This window comes from Exophiala aquamarina (genome assembly GCF_000709125.1).
Source record: "Exophiala aquamarina CBS 119918 chromosome Unknown aczIA-supercont1.1, whole genome shotgun sequence".
Taxonomy (NCBI): Eukaryota; Fungi; Ascomycota; class Eurotiomycetes; order Chaetothyriales; family Herpotrichiellaceae; genus Exophiala; species Exophiala aquamarina.
In genome coordinates this window covers 4,010,048-4,031,893 of record NW_013550587.1, presented here as the reverse complement: position 1 = coordinate 4,031,893, position 21,846 = coordinate 4,010,048, and the positions used below count along the sequence as shown (strand labels likewise).

The following is a 21,846-nucleotide window of genomic DNA, read 5'->3' as shown; positions in this document are numbered from 1 at the left end:
CCAGAGTGAGTCAGGCCTTAAGCGCTTCGAGTAGACCGGAGGTAGGCGATGTGATGAGCTTGCTGGTTTGGGCGTCTACATTGCCCCAAGGCCCAAACAGGCTATAGCAGCATGTAGTGCAGGCATATTTGTCGGGGGCGCAGCACTCTATTTCATTGGACTGTGTCCGCTGGATTTTATAAGGGGCGTCAACCAGGCGGCCATCGAACAAGTACCCTAAAGGGAAGTCTGAAAGGAAAGTCTTTCCATCCAAGTGTGCGAGACGATTCCACCTCTCAGCAGGTTACAACTTCGCACCACGTCGTCCCTCCTGCTCCTTCACGATCTTCTCTACCTCGAAGAACTTCACATACCAGACCAGCAGCGCCTTTTCCTCCTTGGTGGTCTTGAGTTTTTCCAGCGCCTCGCGACCACCGCACAGGACGGCCTTGAGCTGGATCTCCAACTTCTTCCCGTTGGCGTTGTAAGGGATCTCGGGAGCCTCGAAGATGTAAGCGGGCACGTGTCTGCGAGTGAGGTCTTTAGCGATGGCGTCATTGAGCTGTTTGACGAGTTTGGGATTGGGAGTGAGCGTGCCGCTGCTAGCGGAGGGAGTGCATCTAATGAACAGCACCACGCTTTCGGTCGGGTCCGAATACATGGGAGGCTTTACGCGCTGTTGACCGACGACGATCGCATCGAGGATTGAAGAGGTGAATTGTGGCATGGATGTGATGTTGTAGATTTCGGAACTACCGAAGCGGATGCCGGATGGGTTGAGGACGCCATCGCTGGAATTGGGAAAACGTGAGTCAATCGGCGATGGACGTGGCGATCTGTATAGAGTAGGTCACTCTTTCAGAAGGAACAAACTTACCTTCGGCCCAAGACGTAGATCCCTCTCGTCTCGGGATTTACCTGGATGAAATCTCCATGCGTCCACACGTCTGCCAATTCCCTAGTCAGTCTCTGCAAACATCTATCTCCCTGCCATCTGGACACGACTCCGGTTCAAAGGGACCTGGACCACCTTGACTTACGCGGGAAATTCGAAAAGTACGAATTATAGTACCTCTCCCTCTTCTCATCGTTCAAAAACATGGCTGGCATGTTGGGAAATGGCTTCCTGCAGACCAACTCCCCACTCTCTCCATCTGGCAATTCTGTGCCCTCAGCTGAATACACTGCCACATCCATACCCAGAGATTTTACAGCCAGCTCGCCGGGGTAAGATGGAAGTGATCTTGTCCCATGCAAGAAGGAACCACAGAGCTCCGTTCCGCCTGACATAGACAGTTGACAGATGTTGTTCTCGGCCCCGAAGGCGGAGACAAGCCAAGTTGCGAGTGCCGGTGTCAACAGCGCTCCTGTTGAGAGTATCGTGTGTAATTTAGGTGGAAGAATTTTGAGATCATCTGGGTCACGACGCCATGATTGTCAGGAAATTTCAACAATTCAGGTGATGGAGGGGGTTTCATCTTCCACCTACACGGCTTTATGTTGCGTTTCTGCAACTCGGAATAATATCGCGGTCCTGCCCCGAAGGATGTGAGCCTGGCGCGAGGTCAGCAACTTCTGAAACCAACATAGAGAGAAAAACGAACCCCTGGGCGAAGACGCCCTCGAGAAAGCGTTCTGGAGAGGGGTAAAAGGGGCTGCCGTCATATAAAACCAGCGTTGAACCCGTAAACAATGCCCCGATTGATATATTCCACAGCGTCCAGCCGATCTGTACAATGAACCACGGTCAGCGATTGCGTGGTACTCTTGAGGCTGAACCGATGGTTTTGCCACGAGCCTTACTTACACCAGAGAAGTGAAAATGCACGTCTTCAGGACCCAGGTTGTTATGGAGCACATATTCTTTCAGTCCCACCATCAACAGGCCCTGCATGAAATCAGACGTCAGCAGCGAGTCTAGACCAGAGGCTTGTGTTGCCTGGAGAATAGAACCTACACCATGCGAATGCACAATTCCCTTTGGAACTCCCGTTGTTCCTGAAGAAAACATAACCACGGCTGGACTTTCGAATGGAAGCTGTTCATAGACCAACTCCGCCCCTTCCCCCCGATTTATGAAGTCATCGAACGATGTCCTACATGTTCCAGTAAGTTAGTCTCAAATTGTATTGTTGCCTGGATACGCTCTCCGAAGAAGCACCTACGGTGTTCCCTGGACGGATTCCGTTGGCCCAATAACCACAAGCTCGCATTTCCCTTGCTGCCGCAGATTTGCGTATGCCGAAGAGATCTTTCTTGATATATCGATAGTCTTCCCGTTGTAAGAATACCCAGACTCTGCAAAGACGAAGCGTGGCCGGAGCACACCAAGTCGATCGTCAAGAGCCTAGATGTTCCAAATTAGGATCTGTTTGCTGGTCGACCATTTTTTGCAGGTTTGACAGCCTACCTTCTCTCCAATATCCGTCGCAAATGATGAAAACACAACTCCGATGGCAGTGGTGGCCAGCAGCAACGCGAGAGATCTTACACAGTTGCCTCCCACCACTATGCGCAGAAGATTAGTCAACCAACCATTCTCACACTTGGATATCGGGCATAAAAAGTCACGTATAGGAGTTGAAGAGTCGGAGACTCGAACACGTACATGCAACGATATCACCTTTCACGGCATCTGAGGCTCTCAAAGCATTCGCATAGCGCTTGACCAGTCCACGCAACTCGTTCCAGGAATACTTCTCAGGATCGAATAAGTTTCCTTCAACCATGTCGATGACCGCCGTTCCGGTTTGTTTTCGGCTCAGCATGTTCTCTGCAAAGTTGATACGCGCACCAGGGAAAAATTGCGGGAAGTCGTCGATATGGAGCCGTTCGTCAATAGCCTATTTGGAGACGCAAAGTCCAATTATTAGAAATCGAGACCACATCAACGAACCACAGCCAACTCGGTATGCGTACCGATTTTGGATGCACTGATGCACGCACACCCGTGAATTCCCATACATTCATCCAGAAGTCATTTAACCGTGCGACGGAGAAACCGTGCAGATCGTCATACGATCCTATTGAGGGGGCATGGTTAACACGGCTCGGGCAAGGAACCGCCTTCGTCTGGGAAGAAGAATGAAACAACAAGTCACCAGTGCTTCACTTGGCAATCACCGGCAACAAGTTTTTGCAATAATACTGTCTCGGGGCATAGGACGTACGTACTCAGTTTGACAGCATACTTCCGCTCCAATAGCTCTCTGAACTCGTCCAGGGCAGAGCGATATCCGGGTGGGGGTATGTAGGATGGTGTTAGTGGCGCCATATCCTCTTTCCCCAGATCGTCGAATGTTGATGATATCGTTAGCGGACGATGCAATATACGTAGTTTCAACGGATGACTTGGATTGCAGAGGTTGGACAGATCTGAGGCTGGTAAGGAAACCGCCCCCCTTCAAACTCGCACGGTCGAATGCCAGTCGTCTTTCCAGCCGGGGAAATTAAAATCGATCTGGAGAGGACCACCGAGATCACGAATGATCCGTCGAACAGGAAACCTCAACGATGAGATGGCCACCTGCCCGAATGCCTGATACCCCGGTACTAGATGGGCCAATTACTCGACTTGATCAGCCTTGTTCGGAGAACTAGCCGTCCAAGCCGCTGTCACAGCCGAGGCCCAATCACCACCTCGACCTACAAGTAGATACTGCTGTTGAAGACAGAAAGAATATGTTATGAATCGCAAGAGCAGGGTAAGTAAGCAACCAGTACGGTCGGGATAGAGTGGGGGAGGGAATGCGAGGCACCCCTCCCGGGCAGCGAAGCTGAGTGTCATAAAGGATGGCTCGGAAAACCTCTCGCATCCTATCCTACAATCGAGCAACGTTGGCTCGTCAGACAGTAATAGAACGGTCCGAAGACAACGGAGGGAGGCGGAAATCGCGAGTCGCCATCACCGCAGCTTCAAGTCTACCGCCGAATCAACTAGCCCATCTTTTCAACGGAAAAGGGATCTCGGTGATGCAATAACAGTTTCAAAGGAGAGGACGACTTGCTCGGCAGTGCTGGCGGAACGAAGTCCGAGCACAAAGCATGAAAAACATTCTTACTTATTACTTGTTCCGTGCCCAGGGATGCCTTACGGTAGTGTTATCTACGAAACATCACCATCACGTATCATACCAGTACCACCAATCTACATCTACATACCTCCCGAAGGCGGGTGCTTAGGACATGGGTTACGTGTAGTTATCCAGTTGATTCTCCCTCTGTGTAAGGCTGGTAGATCCCCGGATTTCCTCTCCGTCGCTCGACACCAGGCCTAGCATCTCAAGTAAAAACCTTCGGACCGAGCACATACATCTCCAGCCCAGTGCCACCCCCGCCTCCCCCCGGGGCCAAACACGCCCATTATCAAGTTAGCATTGATCCAAATGGTCTCCGAGACAACAGAATCTTGATATTCCTTTCTCGGCCCGAGATTTTACGGTGCTTGTTTTTTCGTTGTTCTTGCCCGGTCTTCGGCGCTTAGGCCATGGGTTATAAATTACGTAGCTTACTCCCTGTACATAGGTGCTTGATCTCGTCCATGACGTTGAACCTCTCGCACTGCTCCATGCATGCCACACCAGCACTGACAAAGAAGAACCTATGTCGATAGCTGAAAGAGGAAGTGAAAAGTGAAAAGGTGAAGCCATATGACATCATCGTCATTCGACATACGACCCAGCACTAAGTATGTATCAGCTTTGGATCTGTCTGCACATGCATCTGCATCAAGACCCTTTAATTGCCTTCATCTCCTCTGCTCTCACGGATCAAGGGCTGCCTTGATCCCCCTTCCAAGAAAAAAAGTCATGTCCTCCATCCAGTCAGCACGTCCATCGTAGAAATTTGGTTACTTTATGTCGTTGTTTTTGTCTTTCCCAAGCGCCTTATCTCTCCTGTGGATTTTTGTCCCATGCTTGCCGTGTCGAAGTGAACAGAGATTCAATGAGAAGAAAACCCATCGCCCGATCAATCGTAAACATCATATTGTTGAAAACCATGTTTCCCATATCCCATAAGCCGCGAGGCAATGTTTCTTTTATGTGTAGGTGCGGGGTTCGTGGTCGCAGCTGCTGTCAGCGAACATCGCCAGGAAAGCGCGTATAGTAGCAGCTTAGACCGAGGTCTGGTCACATTGCCAAATCTACATTGTGGCAACCCTTGCAAGGTTCATGTACAACAATGTGCCTTGGGCACGAAGAGCACAAACTTCAGACTGCCTGCGAAGCTTGTAGCCTTGCAAGCATTTATTGCTCCATTGGGACAGTCCGTGCCTCATCAATTTTCCCTTTCTGGTCTGGTTCAAGGTTCTGATAATACCTCTCAGCCAAGGTTGCGGTAGGTTGTCCAAAGACACCTGTGCTCACAAAGGGCGACTTGTACACCGTTGTCGCGATTTGATGTTTGTTGATGTAATATCTCGACACCCGACCCCAAAAGCCACCACGTTCCTGCCAATCAACCAATTGCTTAGGTGCGGGTCGATCATTAAGCATCAGTCCGTTCGATCCTAGGGGTCGCTTTTCCAGGCTCCGGGTAAGGGAATGAGACGGCTGTGCCATGGGTGGTTCTACCACTTGTGATTGCTTTTGCTGGTTGAAAGGATTGGCTCCGCTATTGAGTGGATCATACATCGATCGCTTCGGGATGTAGTTGGCCAACGGGATCGAGTTCGCGGGAAATGGCGCCAGATCAAGGTCCATATCCATAGCCATAGACATGGATTGTGATCTCCTAAGACCAGATTGAAGGGGTGGAGCCATGGACGAATGTAAACCCAGTCCCGAGAAGCTCCCTCGGGCAGATCTGTGTCCGGCACTTGATCCAGGAGGACTGATCTGGGTGGCATTGGGGTTGATGAATTGAGGTGGATTATGAGGGTCTAAGGGCTGAATAGGACTGGCAGCTGCACTTGTCTGAAGCGAAAAGTCATGCTGGACGCGGGGACTTGGCGGCATCGTGTATGAACTTGTTGGTCTGCTTCCAGGTGGAGTGTTCTTTCCTGCTTCCTTTTGAGCTTTGATCTGATCTGGGCTTTTGAAAGGATACGCAGGATTGGAAATTCGCCGTTGTCGCTCTACCTCGGCAGATGGGGGTGGTGCTGGTGGTTGGCTGGCAGCAGCTCGGATGTTATCCAACGATGATCCATGGCTAGGGTAGGTAGACGTCGAGCCTCCTCGACCTGAGGAGTTCATCCCATTGTTCTGATATGGGAATTGCATGTGCGACTGCTGGACATATGATGGGAAAGTAGGGTTCGCTGCGGATGGCGACGGTTGAGGGCCAAAGACAGGGAGCATCGAGTTCATGCCGGAGTTCTGCGGAGATGCAAAACTTGGCCCTCCATTGGCTAGACTTGGGTTCATCCAATCATTGCTATAATTGTACTGCTGCGGTCGCATTCTTGAATTCATTATGGAATTTCCTCCATACCGGCTGGCGCTGTCACCATTCTGGAAGCTCGGGAAAGGTTCATTGTACTGTTTCAGCGGCGGAAGCGACGGGTCATTTGACCATTCAGTCATATGTTTTGCATGCTGAGAAGCTTGACTCTGGAATTGTCGCTGTCGTTGCACGGCATCATGGTCAATGCCGATTCCAGTATGACTAAGCGCGCTGGCCCGATCGGCCGCGTCGAGTTGTTGAGCTTTCGCTGCTTGTCGCTGGAGAATCCGGGTTTGCTCGTTGATGCGTGCCTCTTGACCGGCAATCATATCACGGTACTGTGAATTCTTGATTTGTGCCGGTTTCTGGAGGTTGGCAAATTTTTCCAGACTAGTGTTCTTGGTAAGATCGTGCGTTGTCCCGTTGAAAGTGCCCGGCAGTGAGGATCCATTTTGATTTTGGCTGACCGCATGCTGCTGTCTCATATTGACCGTAGCAGCATTGCGGGCAGCAACATTTAGCATTGGATAGGACGCGGCTAATGAGTGACGTTTTGGTTGGGGAGGAGGTGGCATTACAGGTTTCGGCGGTGTGACGGTTTCCAGGAAGTTCGATGCAGAGTCGTGGATACGCTTACCGGGATCCGCCGTGTAGTGCGCCTTGGCTTCCGATGACGTTTCGCCGATATAAAGCCACATCTGTTTCTCCTGCAAAAAGTTCACGGGCTTTTGAGCTGCATTTACAGGAGGCACGGTCGACGCAAATTCAGCCCATTCGGTCGGCGGTTCCTCTGTGAAAGGATCGCCCGCACTTGGCTTCTTCTCGGTCGATTCTGGCAATGATGCAGTCTTCCCTTGAAGCTCCTCTGGAAGTTCCAGAGCATTGGCCGATGGGTTTTGCAGACAGGATGTCGCACTATCAACGAAAAGAATCGTCGTGGGATCCACTTCCCTGATGGTTTTCATGTCCGGAATAATCTTCACCAGAAGTGAATCCTGACCCTCATCGTATCTAGCAACCACGAGGCCAGCTTCGATGTCATCCGCATTTGTCGCTTGGAATTGAACCAGCGCACCAGGCTTAAGGCTGAATAGAAATTCTCGAAACTCCTTGTTGCGCCAACAGCTGTTGGCGTGGTTACAGGCGGAAAGTTCACTAGTGATCCGCGTCCGCTTGACGGTTCGGTGCAGGCGACATCTCCAGTCAAACCCAATGTCGCGATATTCGACACCTTCATGCCAGACCGCGATCGGACCCTTGTCAACTTGAACTCCAGCTTGCATTGCGCAAGTAGCGTGATAGGCTTTGGTGCATTTGGCCGAAGAGCACTGGAAGCAGGACCCCTTCTTCTGCCGGCATTCGTAGCACTTGAGCTCCAACCGTGCTTTGCTGATGTTTTCAATATTGTGCACCATTTCTTTGCCATCGCTATTTGCAATGTACGTTTCTGGCGTGTACATCGCACAAGTTCTGTGAGCCTTTTGACCTTGCGTAGTGGGAAGTAATTCTTCCCAGGCAAAGTCATTGGGACACAAACAACAGGGCTGATTCTTGCTGACCTTTCGGACCTTGATGATCTTCTTGGCCTTCTTGTTCGGACCCAGTTCCTTGGGGGGACGTTTTCGCTTCTGAGCACCTTTGACTTTGCCACGATCACTGCTGGGCGGTGTAGGGAAATCGATGGGTTCTTCAAGTTCATCCTCATCATCCGTGACTTCGACTTCCTCATACTCCGGCGTCGGTTCCCCATTCATCTTGCGTACGAACCAATCGACATCAATGAAGACGCTGTCAGCTTCGCATTGACATTTTCGCGCGGTTTTGCCATACTGGAGCCAGTTTTCGATGGCGAAGTTTACAGACTCGGCACAGTTATAACCCAAGTTATAACCCGAGTGATATCCAATGGGGAATGTGATGACAAATTGGCCTTCTCGGTGGACAACTTTGTTGACCGTGACACCAAATTTGGACTTCAAGATTGCTGGCGAGACGAGATAGGTCTTGTGCCTTAGAAATTGATCGCAGTTTTTGGCATCCGAGCCCCAAATCGACTTCATCGCAGCCTCAAACTTTGGGGCGTCTTTTTGGGAGACACTGTACCACTGCTTGGGAGCCCCAAAGTGGATGTAGTTGATACTGTAAAGATCGACGTCTTCCAAATGCCAGGCGAACGTTGCACGCCACATCCCGAGGTATAGGTAGGCGGTATTCACACCGGGGATCTTGTCTCCAAGGAGATCCAGCAGGTTTGGCAGATGGGCGACGTTCCACGCTTGGGTATCAGCGTCAAACAGTGACCCAGGCATGTCTGCGGCATACATGGGATTGCTGAAGTTGAGACTTTTCCAGTATTTGTCTTCCAACTCTTCGCAGCGTTCGGCCGTCCATTGCTCGTTGTCGTAGACACGATAATCAAAATCTTCGAATGCCTCCTGATCGATATCATCATTGGCTTCTCGAGCATTTCTCAGCCTGCGAGCTGCCACGGTGGTTTCAGCCGCAGCACCGCCAGTCTCTCTTCTGACCGCAGCTTTTGGCTGCCGACCCCGGGATCTTCCAGGCTTTCGTCCTCGTTTCTCTTTGGTGGGTGTAGGCTCGGGGGTCTCATGGACGGCATCATCTCCGTTCCCGTGTTCGAGTGTGGCAGGCTTGACTTCTGGACTTGTAGGTGTTGGCGGGGCAAGAAGTGTCGAGCCATGGTCGGAAGCCTCCTCCTTGATCGGTCTTGTTCGTGGCCGCCCGACACTTCTCCTACCGGTTTCAGGGATAGGTGAGGCTTCGGACTTCCTCGATTTGGTTGTTCCTCTGCCAAGTAGTCTGTCTGCGTTCAATCTCTTCTCCCCACGTCTTGCAGGAGGTTGATTTTCTGTCTGTTCGCATAGAGCCTTCCACTGCGGGAGATTGTAGGATCGCATCTTTTCCATATTGCGTTGAGTGTAGACGCCTTGGGCGCCGTGGAATTCTTGGGTGAGGGGATTTTTGATCTTGATAGTCTTGACCAAGTCGTCCAAGGCTTTGCGTGCTTGTTTCCTAGACGAAGTCAGTCTTACGCAGGTACGGAGGATGTGGATCGTCGCACAGCAGAGCGACAAGAGATGTAGAGTTGAGACGTACCATTCTTCGGGAGGGTCGATCAACACAATCCCAGACTGCATGCCATAGGGATCGACGCCCTTGACGTATCTGTTGAAGTCTTTGAATTGTTCCATGGTCTACAAGCATAGTGTCAGCTCTATAATGTCCAACAGGCTCTTTGGTCTCGCGTGGGCCATGAAGCAGGGTGGTGGGTGGCTTGGGTGTGGGTGTGTTCTTGCATACCGGCGTGAAGATCGGAACTCCATTTTCGTATCGATCTGGCTTCACTTCTGAGAACTGTTCGGCCTCAGCACCAGCGCGAGCAGCCTCTTCGAACCTCATCCTGTTTTCCTCGTCTTCAATATCATCGCCGAGATCGGAGAGGGAAGAACTCGACGCTGCGTCATCGTCTTTATGGCTCGCTTCGTCGGTGGTGGGAGGGGTGTGAACTTGAGGCACTGGGACGGATTGGGAGAGGGAGTCGTCTTTGTCTACGGCAGCAGTACCGAGCCCAGCATCAACAGGGAGGGAGGGCATGGTAGCGGCTGCCATGACAGCCGGCTGAGGGTGTGCACAGGGATCTCGGGCGAAAGAGGTGGCGAAACGGGTAGGTCTGAGGTTCCAAGTCAGGTATTGAAGCGGCGCATGAAGAGTATCGATGAAGAAGAGGCCACCGCGGATTGCAAAGAGGTCTGACGGCGTAGAGATGGACGTTGACGGCGGTGTCGAAGAGGAGGCTCCTGGCGCAGGGACTCGTGCTGTGGACGTTGAGACTGTGAGGTCCAACTTCAACTCGAGGTTTGCGCTAAAAGGCTTGGCGCAGGCACTATTCTCTTATCGGGACTTTGCAGTGTCAGGCCACAAGACCCTTTTCACGCTGTAAAATACATCACGCTCATGTGAGAACAGAGACCCATCCCCATCGGCTAGAGCATGGGAGATGCTGTGTTCAAGACGCTATATCGACAAATGTATATCCTATATATTGCTCAAGGTGGTATCTCAAATTTCAAGGCTGCCTTGGGCAATATTGGCCTGTGGCTTGTGTCATCGTGCACCTCCAATGCACATCCCCGCTCAGCAATTGGCTCGGTTGAGATCCAGGCACAAGAAAACACGGGGATCTCATCGATTTCACTAATGCGCATCATCCACGCCGCCGCCGCCGCCTGCGTCCCCGCCGACACCCAAGGCCCAGGGGTTCATTCTGGCACATCTTTTCCTGCATGGCCATTCCCCATTTGTCTATCTCATCCAACCAGAACGACCGACTACGAATAGAGCATCATCCCATCCCGGTGTTGGTCCAGCCCGCGAATGATCAATATTCGGTCAACGCCAGCTTTTTGCCAACTGTGCGACGTCTTTGAGCAAGCTGATCGGCCGGCTTGGTTTGATCCTTTTTCAGTGCTTGCAACAGCATGCCGGCATCAAAGAACCCATCTGTGTCACTGTTAGTTTCTTGCCCATTTTCAAAATATGACGGGGAATACGTACATCCTCCCAATCCATCATCTTCCACTTCTGCGGTGTCCATGCTGGTTGGAGTTTGTGCACCGTCCATTCTGGTTGATTCGGTCTTGATAGCCCGACCACGAGACTTGAGTCTACCATCTTTGCCGACCTTGTCTTCCGCCTCACGAGCGCGAGTGACTTTCCCAACCGCTGTGTCTTTAGATCTTGTCGCTCGGAGCAACCTACGGATTTCATTCAAGTAAGACTCCAAACTGTCCACAAATCGCTTGGTTTGTCGATGTTTGCTACTGGCGCACACTGAGATCGAGTCGTCCTTGATGATGTAGCCGATGCCGAAGCCATCGCCTGACACGGGGCCAAAACCAAAATGGCGCAGGGCTGGGTTGCCACAATTGGAAGTGCTCAAGATGGTATTGTTGATCCTCTCCCATCCTGCATCACTGAAAAGCATGGGCATGTGTTGTAGCGGTGGCCCTGGCGAACGACTTGAGTCAGTCCCCGCCCGAGAACGACTGATAGGAGACGAGGAGTCTTCAAGTCGTTTCGGACTTCCCATGTCACTCATGTCGGTAGGGCTTGAATATCCGTTAGAGCTGAAACCCGTCGTGCTAGCAGCTTCGGCACCCTCATCATTGACCTTACGTTGCCAGACACAATACAACGCATAGAGATGACGATCATGACCTTGAGCATTGCTGCATTCCTTGGTTGTAGCCGTGTGTTTTGTCGTGGCTGCTTTGAGAGCGTCCACTTTTTTCTGGGCGGCGGTATCTGCCCAGAACGTTCTGACAAACTCCACACTTTCTGGCGTGACGGTACGGATGGCTTCCGTTCGACCGTGGAAGAACATTTTGGTCATGGCTGGCTCATATGTATTTTCCACTCGACCGTACAGTCCATAGTATGCAGCTTGAAACGCCATCTGCACAAAGGCATCCGGTGAGAAGCCCATGGATGTGATGAAATTTTTGCCGTATCCTGCAAAGTCTAGGGTCTGAAACTCGTTCTGGTTGATCAGATCAGCAAGCCGCGTTTCTGCAAATCGGAGTGCCGTCTGCAACTCCGGGATCATGTCCCACTCAAGCTTGTGTGGAGTGGTGCTGACATCACCAAAGCTTTCTGGGTCACGTTTAGAAGGATCTGGACTATTGGTTGACCATAGCGAAGGTGCTTGGCCATTGATGGACTTTGCAAACCTCAAGATGGTATCGGTATATACATCACTGGCGAATCGAAGGACAGTATGGCCATCGACGCCGGTATGCTCGAAGTTGATGCCAGCACTTCCGTTCTTGCAGACAATGATCTGTAATTTGTCGTACCATCTATTCGTACAGGTGCCGACCTGGACGCCTTGCACAATCTCGTTGGTGCCGCAAAGCATGTTTCCACATAACTGTGATACATCAGCTGGCTCGGTATAGTCCAAGCCGACGATGAATAGGGCTGAGTCGATGATGCCAAGGCATTCAGCATTGTTGGAACCTTCCTCTCTGGTGAGGAGGTCTCTCAATCCCGACCACGTCTTTCTGTTCTCTGTGGTGAGGACTCCAACGGCACCCTTAGCCGCCTCTCGTATGGGGGTTTGCTCGGCGTCGTCAACGATGACCTGGAGGTTGATGGCAAGGTCTTTCTCGGTCATGATCACATCATTGTTCTGGTCGAGGACGTCAAACCAATAGATCTGGCCTCGGCACATGACCACAATGTGTTTGGAGTCGGAGTCCTGGCCAATGATACAACCGTTATCGGTAGGGACTCGAGCGGTGCCAAACAGCCTGGAGTATTGATACATGTCCAATGGAGTGCCTCGCAGTTTGTCGGGTGGCAGCTCTTCTCGGCGGACCGCTCGGACAAAGCAGAGGGCCGATACGACCAGGGAGGCAGCTCTTGTGACTTGGTTATTTCGGGCAGGGGTGGGATCATCCTCAAGCAGGAAGAATGGGTTGAGGTTTAGTACGACAGGGTTGTCGTAGTTGAGATACGAGTCGTACCAGAACTGTTCAATGTAACTCGTTTTGCCCGTCGAATACTTCTTCAAGCGGTCTTGAAGTTCCTTGCCCTCGTTTTCGACAAAATCACGGGCAGCAACTCGAGTCTCATGGTGTTCCTGGAAGGACTGTAAAGGCAGCAGAGCTTCGAGGTATTTCTTGATCGTGGACTCGAGGTCTGGAATGGGGAGTTTGGTCAGCTTGTCTTGCGCGGCGAAGGTGATGCCAGGCCTGGGAGACTCTTTGGTCGCAGAGGGTTCTTTTTCTTTCTGGGGCGGGGAGTCCTTTGACTCCTTTGGGGCCTCGGAGGCCTGCTCCTCCTGCTTCTCACTCATCTTCTGACCGTTCAGGTACGGCTGGGCAGGCTGCGAGGAGTTGACCAAGGTCTCGCCAATAGGCCTAGGTGGAGTAAAATATCGGGTTCCTGTAATGTTGGAAGGCATAGTCAATATCTGAATCATCCGTAAAGGGCGGCCACCAGGGTGGCAACACTCAGAAGACGAAGGGCGGTACGGTAGAAGTAGTGGCAGTCAACGTGATAGTAGGGCGGCATGGGGCTCAGTGGTCAATCGGAGGAAGCATGTCAACATGTCACCATGCTAGAGGGGTATATATGAGAAGGTGGATTGCATCAAGATCGAAGCGAGAGAAGGGGAAGAGCTGAGTTGTCAAACATTTCACAAGCAGGTTAAATTGGACTTGCAGTGAGCCAGGCGTCTCGCCCGAGGCAGAAAACTCCGGTCTCAGAGCGGCCAAAACACAACAACGATAGGTGTCGCAGGGAGTGGAAATAACGTTGGTTGGTTGCGAGTCGGAGGGCATGAGATAGAGGAGGATCCGACCTCTCCACGAAACGCATCTCCGCAACCCACTTTACGGTCTTGGGAAGAACAGGGTCGGGAAAGATCGCACGATGGAAATTGTATGGGAAATGTGGGTAGGTGCATCGTGCATTGGCATAGTCGTGGTGCATGTGGATGGAGGCTGATGCCGCGGTGGAAGGTAAAAGGTAGAATGCAACGGTTGTCGCGGTTCGGAGCAAAGGAAGAAGAGAAAGACAGAAGTTGTGGTTTGTGGTTTGTGGTACACGTACCGAATTGGTGGGCAGCGGCCCTGCCGTAGTACCAACTAGTACTAAGCAGTAGTACTCCGTAGTGGTAACCAGGGGCGGTTCTCGCTCTGGAGTCTGCGTTTAGTATGAGAGATACTGTGCTTCTCCTTCGTTGAGCTGGTTCACTGACTCAAGACAACCCGGTGGTTGGCTGCTGGCTGTGATTTGCTTGGTGTCAGGGAACTGTAACTAAGTACCGAGGAGTACCTGGCCTAACCTTTGAGCCGTGGGTGTGTTCGATTGACTTCCGAGGGTACGGATAGGTAGAACTGAGGGACCGAGTTGCAGGCTTGGACAGACTTATTAAGAACACAATCCTGGATCCTGGAAGTCGGGGTTCGATGATGAGTGGGATGTGGGTGACGCAGAACTGAGCGATTGAGATGTTCGTCGAAGAAGAATAATGGATGATTTGGTACAGGCACAGGCACAGGCACAGAGGCACAAATACAGGCAAAGAAACAGCGCCTCCCACACAGATCAGAAACACAAAGACTTGATCGACTAATACTGACCGTCGCAGGCGCAGACTCAGTGCTTCTCCAACTTCAGTTCAGATTGAACACTGCTCTTGTGACGTAGTAGTGGTCTCTATTCTGCACTACCTAGGGTCTTGCACTCTCTCTGATGACATGGTCCCAGCCCTTTAAATACTCAGTCACTCGACGGCCATGAAATGCTGCTCTCTGGCTTCCAGAGCCCTTCTTTTTCGTTATCGTGGCGTGGCGAACCGCATTCTCGAATCCGCCTGAAGTTCGCCGGTCTTACCTGGTTGAGAGGATCTCCTGTCATGCGGATGGCCGGAGCACCGCGACTGCTGAGACTGATCAAAATGTCAGGAACCCAGGGACCCAGGAACCCAGGACGGAGGGTGACCATGGACACTGACCAGGGCACCAGCGATGGCACACCACATAACTTCCATTTCTCCGCAGCACTTGCGAAGTCTTGGAGAGCTGGGGAATGCCATGGGCCAAGGCATGATGCGAGTCCGACATTGTGCCTTCCTCCCGCTGTGTGTCTGTGACTGGACGGAGCACCTGAGAGAGCCCAAGCTGATCCTCGGCTCTGTGTCGCCTTGCCCGGCCGGCAGTTTCTCGACGAATGGCTTGTGCCGCCAATGACCACCCACACTGAATCTAGCGGGTCAGCTCTTTCCCCATCGCGACTTGGGACGTCGCTGCCTAGAGAGGCTGGAATCACATGCTCTCATACCCAGTCACAACACAGTAGTTAGGCTGTGTGTATGCACGAGATCACGGGGACTTGGATCACCCTGCCGCATGCACGTGTTCAGCGTCCCCTACAAGTAGTATCTAGGTATGCCCCCCTGGCGCGTCACCCAAGTGCATCAGGGTCGATGGAATGCAACGGTCGAAAACAATCATGCGACCACGGGTTTTATCAATTTCAATGCTTGAACTGTTTTGCTTGCAATGCTGCTAAAAGTACAGATGTGTTCGAGCCTGCTGTTGTACAGACCCGATCTCGCCCTTCCAGTAGGTCTGGCTTCTTGCTCGTCATGTTTCAATCCCCTTCAAAAGTCTCCAAGCCCTCAGACCCGCGTGGTCACAGAATAAAAGAAAATGTCCTCATCTGGAGGATTGTGTTGCGTGCTACCGCCAATCACAATGACCTAAACCGAGGAACATAGAAGAGAAAACGTAAAATCCAACAATGTCCTTGTCCGCGACTCTGGTCGCAATCCATCGTCAATCCCTTGCATGCCAAATACCATAGCTCCCAGCCTTCTGCCAGCATGCAGCAATACACACATACACCAAAGACATTGGATTGGGGCTGTTCACTGAACAACAGAAAATATGCACTTGAACTCACGCCTGCGCTTGCAATGATTGCCTTTCTCCAGAGGACCGATGCAATTGACTCGTTAAAACATCAAAGCAAAAGCCATCTCCACTTTATATCGAGAAAGTAGGGTGGCCCAAGGGAGCCAACACATTGGCTCCATACTGGCCACCGAAGTTGCCCGGGGGGCCGTAGTTGCAGACGGTGAAGTACGGGCTGATTCCGCCGCCACCAGCGTTGGCGAGTCCACCCGGGCAATACTGAGTGGCACAGCCGACACCGGTGGTAGACTTCCACACGATCTGAGAGAAGTGACCCCACTTTTCGAAGTTGCTCATGTCAGGCTCACCGCCGTAGCCGGGGTAGTAGTTGATCTCATCATTGTACATCAAGTCGCTGATCATGCTGGGGATGTCCGAGGGGGGAGAGCCAGCACCGATGTTCTGGCCATAACCGCCGCCGCCAGTCGAGGTGTCATGTGCATAAACGCAGCTGGCGGCGATCTGAGCAGCAATACTGGCCAGGTTGTCATCCCAAGTAAGATCAGATGCTGAGTGATTGGCTCGATGAATGTTGTGAGCATCGAGAATGCCCTGTTGGTAGTCAGATGAAACGCTAGTTGGGATGGGACCAGATGAAGCATGCGAGGGTGCAGACGACGACCATCCGCTGCTGCTCCCGCTCCCATCGGCTGGTCCTTGGTTGAACGACGGGGCTGGGCGGCCTTCGGTGGAAGATGCAGCAGGTGCAGGTGCCTCCTGAGTATAGGTCGTGGCATCACCACTCCATCCGCCATTTCCATTTCCGCTCCATCCACCCCAGTTGCTCCAGCCGCCAGATCCAGTGTCAGCGGCAGCATCCGTCTGAGCCGGAGGATAGCCGGTCACGGTTGCGGTCACTGTGACAATTTCGTAATGGGTCACCAAGGCACGCTTGTCAAGAGGAGTGGCAGCTGCCAAGGAGGCGCAAAGGCCTGCAACGACGAGAGGTGTAGCGGTCTTCATGGTTGCTCTGGGTGAGGTTCTTGTTTAAGAAGTTTGGAATCTATTGAAAGGTTGTCTGGAGTTATTGATGAATAGAACCGATTGCGATTCAATGGTTTCCACGAGGCTATTTGATACCAGATTGTGGCAGGAAATGGCAATGCTCCCGGCAGGTCGATGGGAAGAACGGAGGGTTGGCTGGTAAGCGCAATGTCCTGAAGTTGACCCAAGTTCTGTTCACGCCAGGTGAGGCTGGACAAGATGGATACTCTGGTCAAAGAGTAGTTGACTCGGTGATGTCTGGGTGAGGTGCACTGGGCACGGTCTGGGCTTGCAAGACAGCACGGTCACGGACTGTGCTTTGGACGAGAAGGCTGTGTTGCTTGGGAAATGGGTAAAGAACGACTGTCTTGTGCGCCTCGAAAGAGTGAGAGGGCAAGCAAGAGTTAATGAACGTCAGGTGGCAGAGGCCGAAGGATGGACTTGATGAGTGACAAAGACTGTGGGAGAAGAAGGGAGAGGTGTAGCCGGAGGGGCGAAGGGCTTCTCGGAGGTTTTGTATGGGGTGATGCACCTGTGGTTGGGTCAGTCTCTCATTGTTCTCGAGCCCTGCTATCACAAAGAGGCTCTTCCCTAGTCACCCTAGTCGACCAAACGAAAGCAAAGGGACATTGGATTGGATACAGGACCGGATCGAGGACGAGGGTCGCGAGGTAGAGTGGGACTAATGCAGGTACATCGCACTCACAGATACAGGGGACCAGGGCCAGAGAAGAGGCAGAGGACCGAGGGTGGTCAAAATTGGTCAAGAGTTAGGACTGGCTTTAACCGAGAAGAGCCCAAGTGGCCCGAGAGAGGGGAGTTTAGGGGAGCCTAACAGACTTTAGGCTGGGTGGTGGCGGGCAGCAATTGGATTGCGGGGTGCTTAGCTCGTCACTGAGATTTGCTGGCGATGACGATCCAAGAAGGCAATCTTGACTGAAACACAATCTGACTGGGGGGTTCCCGCCAAGCTGAGGCTGCCTAGGCCCTAAAGAGAATTGCAGAGCCTGAACCAAAGTGGAAAATGAGAGTGATCGTGTGTAGACAAGCGAGTGGACAGATACAAGGAGAACACCATGGAAGCTCTACGAGTATGGTGAAGGAAGGGGATTTGAATGAGACGTGGGGAGCCAGGCTCGTTTATGAGGTCAACTACCTACTGGATATGCATTATTACCACTTGCCATTGACAAACAGCCGCTGCGCATTCTCCGGGCAGTTATTCTACATTCAGGAATGGGGTTGCCTGTTGCCTTGATATACCGTTGTGTTTGTTTTGAGACCAGACCGGATCCATTCGCTGACTGCTTGGGCATGTCCATGACCTCTGAACGGTTCTACGAGTGTGGCCACCTGGAACAAGCGACAACTGCAACCAGGTGTTGTTGCTGCTGCTGCTGCCCACCTGATCCTGGGTGGCCTCGGTCGGGAGGTATTGGTTAGTAGTCACATTGGAGATGACCAGGGAGAGGTCAGTCGGTGTCCGCGTCTCTCTCATTCACCGGGCGAGGCTGGTGAAACGAATGGGCACTTGGGTCCTTCAGCCTCCAGGGTTTACTGCACATACTCTCAGAGATGGTCACCTTTGCCTAAGCGAAATCGTGGCTCTAAGCACCCTGGTCACCGGGTTCCCTAGCATGGCCCTAGACAAGCGCCAATTATGCAATCACTTAACGGTACTCCGTGGCACCTGGTCAGTACCTACAGGGCCCCGGGCCTCGGGGAATTTCAAGCTGCGCCAACGCTTCACCATTTGACCCTGTGGTGCACCTTTCTGCGACTGGCCTGCTGGTCAAATTTGAATCCAGCACTACTTCTAACCAGTCACCCACTGGCCCCACCGGTCGATGCTCGCCAAACTCTTGCCGGGGAATTTCTCCCCAGGCACCCCCTCTGTCCATTGGCCTGCCCCCCCGGGCGCCAACCGCCAATTTCACGACCTTATCCCTCCGCTCTCGCAACCATCTGGGGTCCGTTTCATCTCGCTGTCAACATGTTATTCTTGTCCACAGCTCAAATTACGTATGTAGACCAACAAGGGACAGAGTGAAAATCCAATCCAATCCAATCCAATCCTGACGCTCATCGATGAGGACAAACTCAGCAGCAACGCGAAACCTGGTTTCGCGTGGCCATGAGAGTTGGACACGCATGCGTGGTCCCTCGTATTCGTGCAAACCTTGTCTCGCGTGCAGTGGCGGGGAGAACCCTCGTCTCCAGCTCCAGTCCGAGACAGAACGCTAAAGCCAAAACTGCCCGTAAATCTGTGATGCGGCTGCTGTCTTTGTCAGCCTACGAGTACTCGAACTGTAACTCTTCTGGAGTACTCTATAATCATCCTGTACTCGTAGAGGCATTTGTGGCTTGCAGGGTACTATTTTGAGCCCAAGTGGAAGGTGGGGTCTCCTCTCTCCTCTCCATTCTCGGTGTGTTCCTCCTCCCACTATTTGATTGATACTGCCTCAGACACTCGTATGCTATGTGCGTCCACGGCGAGGTAGAATCCAAGATGCGAGTCTTCATTGCATACCTCGTAGCTATGGCCGCACAAAAATCCAGCATTATGATGAGTCAACCATCGCAAAAATTCTCAAAAGAATCCCTGTTTCACTTCCAGCATTCCCTCCTCCTTCGAAGCGGACGTCCCAGACGTCGGAGATTATCCCTGGCATGCCACAGCCTTCCTCATCCCGTGATGGGACTCATGGCGTGCTTCAGTAGTCCCCTTCCCGTGTTTACCGGGTAGTCGACATCGGCCATTATCCACTCGGCGCCTTTCCTGGGTGCGAAAACAGATTAGCCGTGTAGATCTGACTTTTCTTCTTCCCTGCCATCCTCGCGACAGAGGCTCCACAGAAAGGCGACTCCCTCGGATCTTGGGCATCTTCATAACGATCTCGTCTACCATGTATAGATCCATGCCCGGTACGTTTCAGATCAAGAACGTGGACTGAGATCCATCAACAATCACCGATTGTGACCACTGACCAGGTTATGACCCCTTCCCATAAGTCATCAGAGCAACTTCACCGGCCTTACGAGGTACTCGGTGCTGATACAGAGACATCACTCCCACCTCTCAACAAAATAGACTTCTGCCCAAGGTGAGACTCGATGACCTGGGTACATCGTTGCTGGTGGGACCCCGACTCCCGTGCTTCGCGTCCGGCATATCCTGGCGGCAAAGATGACGAGTCCTCCTGGTCGGGAATCGTGCGCTTCGAGGAGGGATACGTCAGCCGTGTTGAAAACCCCAGCATAGCAGCGCAGCACGAAAGTCTAGTTGAAACCCAAATGTTGAGTTGGATTTGAACTCCATATGTCCACAACAGTCCCATACAGGGACTCCATTCATATCGCCTTTGCAGTCTCTCTCATCGGCGACAGATGACAGAAGAAGGTTTGAGGACAGACCTGGTGCTGACCTGAGAACCCACAGTCCCCTTCCAGCCACGAACTGCGAACCATGCCATCAAGGCTACAGCAGGATCAAGCCCTGTGCAACCACCGTCCATCCGTTCCTGCCTCGGGCTTTTCTTTGGTTAGCCACAGAGCAAATGCAGACTCTTCCCAGCGCTTTACGCCGAACCATGGCAACTGTCAAGGTAACTCGGCGCCTCCTACTTGATCAGATGTTCCTTTTCTCGCAATCCCAACCACACAGACTCAACCTGAGACGTGCACAGCATCCACGATTTGGAAGAAGTGTGAACGACTCGCTGTCTGGGCTGTGCAACATTATCCAACTAGCTTTAGTCCTCCCTGCTTTCGCTCACTCCTGCACAGGCAATGTGGCAGGCAGCGCTTGTTAAGACGGATTCTTCACTTACCATCAGTGATTTGCAGAAGGGAGCTCATGTGTTTTTACTTCCAAGTGTTACGTGTTGATTTTTACGCCCCTGGTAATAGATCGTAGAGTTTGTGGAATCGCGCTCGTCTCGCAAAGTCATATCAGACACACCACCATGCCGGCCCGTTTTTTCCTTGCTCACCACCTTTTAGACCATTTTGACAGAGACTCCCATCACACAATCTCCTAACCTTCTCGACCCTCAATACTCAATCGTCCAGCAAATTCAACCAATAAGCAGTGCCTGAGTTGATCAAATATATATCCGTGGACTGCACAAGTGCTTTGTATTGCTCCGTGACTACTGCGTCTGCGATGGAAACTCGCTTCCTTGGCCCTGCTGGACACCGTCATATATACGCGGCATTTTCACAGATCCTCGTTCGGTCACGAGAAATGTTTAGCTGGGTAAGTGGGGGAAAGGACCAAAAGAAAGAAATGAATACCTAGCCCAAGGTGGCTTTTACACATTCTGTTCGGACGTGACTTCCAGCAGCATTCTTGTGTCCTTATTTTCCCTGGCTCTCGAGGTATCAACATGATGGATCACTAGAGCCAGGTCCGCCATCGCAGCAGTAATACTCGGGTGCAAGCATCCATCCGCTGATACACGCCATTAGCATACCTGTAGGGAACATCTGACATTGTCATTATTCCCACGTGCAACAGGGAACTTGAACTTGTGGGTGGGGAGGAAGTGGCTTCTCGAAGCAGCTTCGGAAGATCCTGGGGAATTTCTCCAAGGAAGAAACATTCACCGAACTCCGGGAAGAGAAGTCTGCGAGGGGTTCACAATCAATATCATTTGAGGTCCCGGACCCAGCGAACGAGGCTGGTTTACTGCTGGTATCCATAAGTCAGCTTTCCAACCACATTTTACAACAGACTGCAGTGGGTGGAGGATAGCAACCCTCGGGTCGTTCCTGAGTCCTGGCAGGAGATCAAAGTGGGTGAGTCTCGTCGGCATCTCCATTCTGGGCGACTCATTCCCCCAATTCTCAATGTGACACCACAGTGGCACCACCCGCTTCATTTTTCTTGCGAAACGCTCATGTTTCTACAAACATACTCACAACCATGCACAATACTTGTGCATAATTGAGACATCTTGATACCACAGTCTAGTTCTCCCGTCTCGTTTGA

At 52.0% G+C, this 21,846-nt stretch overlaps 4 protein-coding genes across 4 annotated transcripts; all 4 read right to left on the bottom strand.

Moving 5' to 3' along the window:
- Window positions 1-283: 283 nt before the first annotated feature.
- On the bottom strand, window positions 284-2,747 carry A1O9_01423 (uncharacterized protein; the record flags this gene model as incomplete). Its single annotated transcript, XM_013410581.1, has 10 exons — window positions 284-770; window positions 857-926; window positions 1,020-1,394; window positions 1,469-1,533; window positions 1,584-1,708; window positions 1,787-1,867; window positions 1,937-2,075; window positions 2,145-2,326; window positions 2,390-2,487; window positions 2,588-2,747. 10 exons carry the CDS (start codon window positions 2,745-2,747, stop codon window positions 284-286), a joined length of 1,782 nt encoding a protein of 593 aa, XP_013266035.1.
- Window positions 2,748-5,225: 2,478 nt separating this feature from the next.
- Window positions 5,226-9,978, bottom strand: A1O9_01422 (uncharacterized protein; the record flags this gene model as incomplete). The annotated part of the gene is made up of 3 exons (XM_013410580.1): window positions 5,226-9,396; window positions 9,481-9,578; window positions 9,685-9,978. 3 exons carry the CDS (start codon window positions 9,976-9,978, stop codon window positions 5,226-5,228), a joined length of 4,563 nt encoding a protein of 1,520 aa, XP_013266034.1.
- A 784-nt stretch (window positions 9,979-10,762) lies between these two features.
- Window positions 10,763-13,351, bottom strand: A1O9_01421 (carnitine O-acetyltransferase; the record flags this gene model as incomplete). Its single annotated transcript, XM_013410579.1, has 2 exons — window positions 10,763-10,884; window positions 10,939-13,351. The coding sequence occupies 2 exons, from the start codon at window positions 13,349-13,351 to the stop codon at window positions 10,763-10,765; spliced, it is 2,535 nt and encodes an 844-aa protein (XP_013266033.1).
- Window positions 13,352-15,941: 2,590 nt separating this feature from the next.
- Window positions 15,942-16,832, bottom strand: A1O9_01420 (uncharacterized protein; the record flags this gene model as incomplete). Its single annotated transcript, XM_013410578.1, has 1 exon — window positions 15,942-16,832. The coding sequence occupies one exon, from the start codon at window positions 16,830-16,832 to the stop codon at window positions 15,942-15,944; it is 891 nt and encodes a 296-aa protein (XP_013266032.1).
- Between the last annotated feature and the right edge of the window lie 5,014 nt (window positions 16,833-21,846).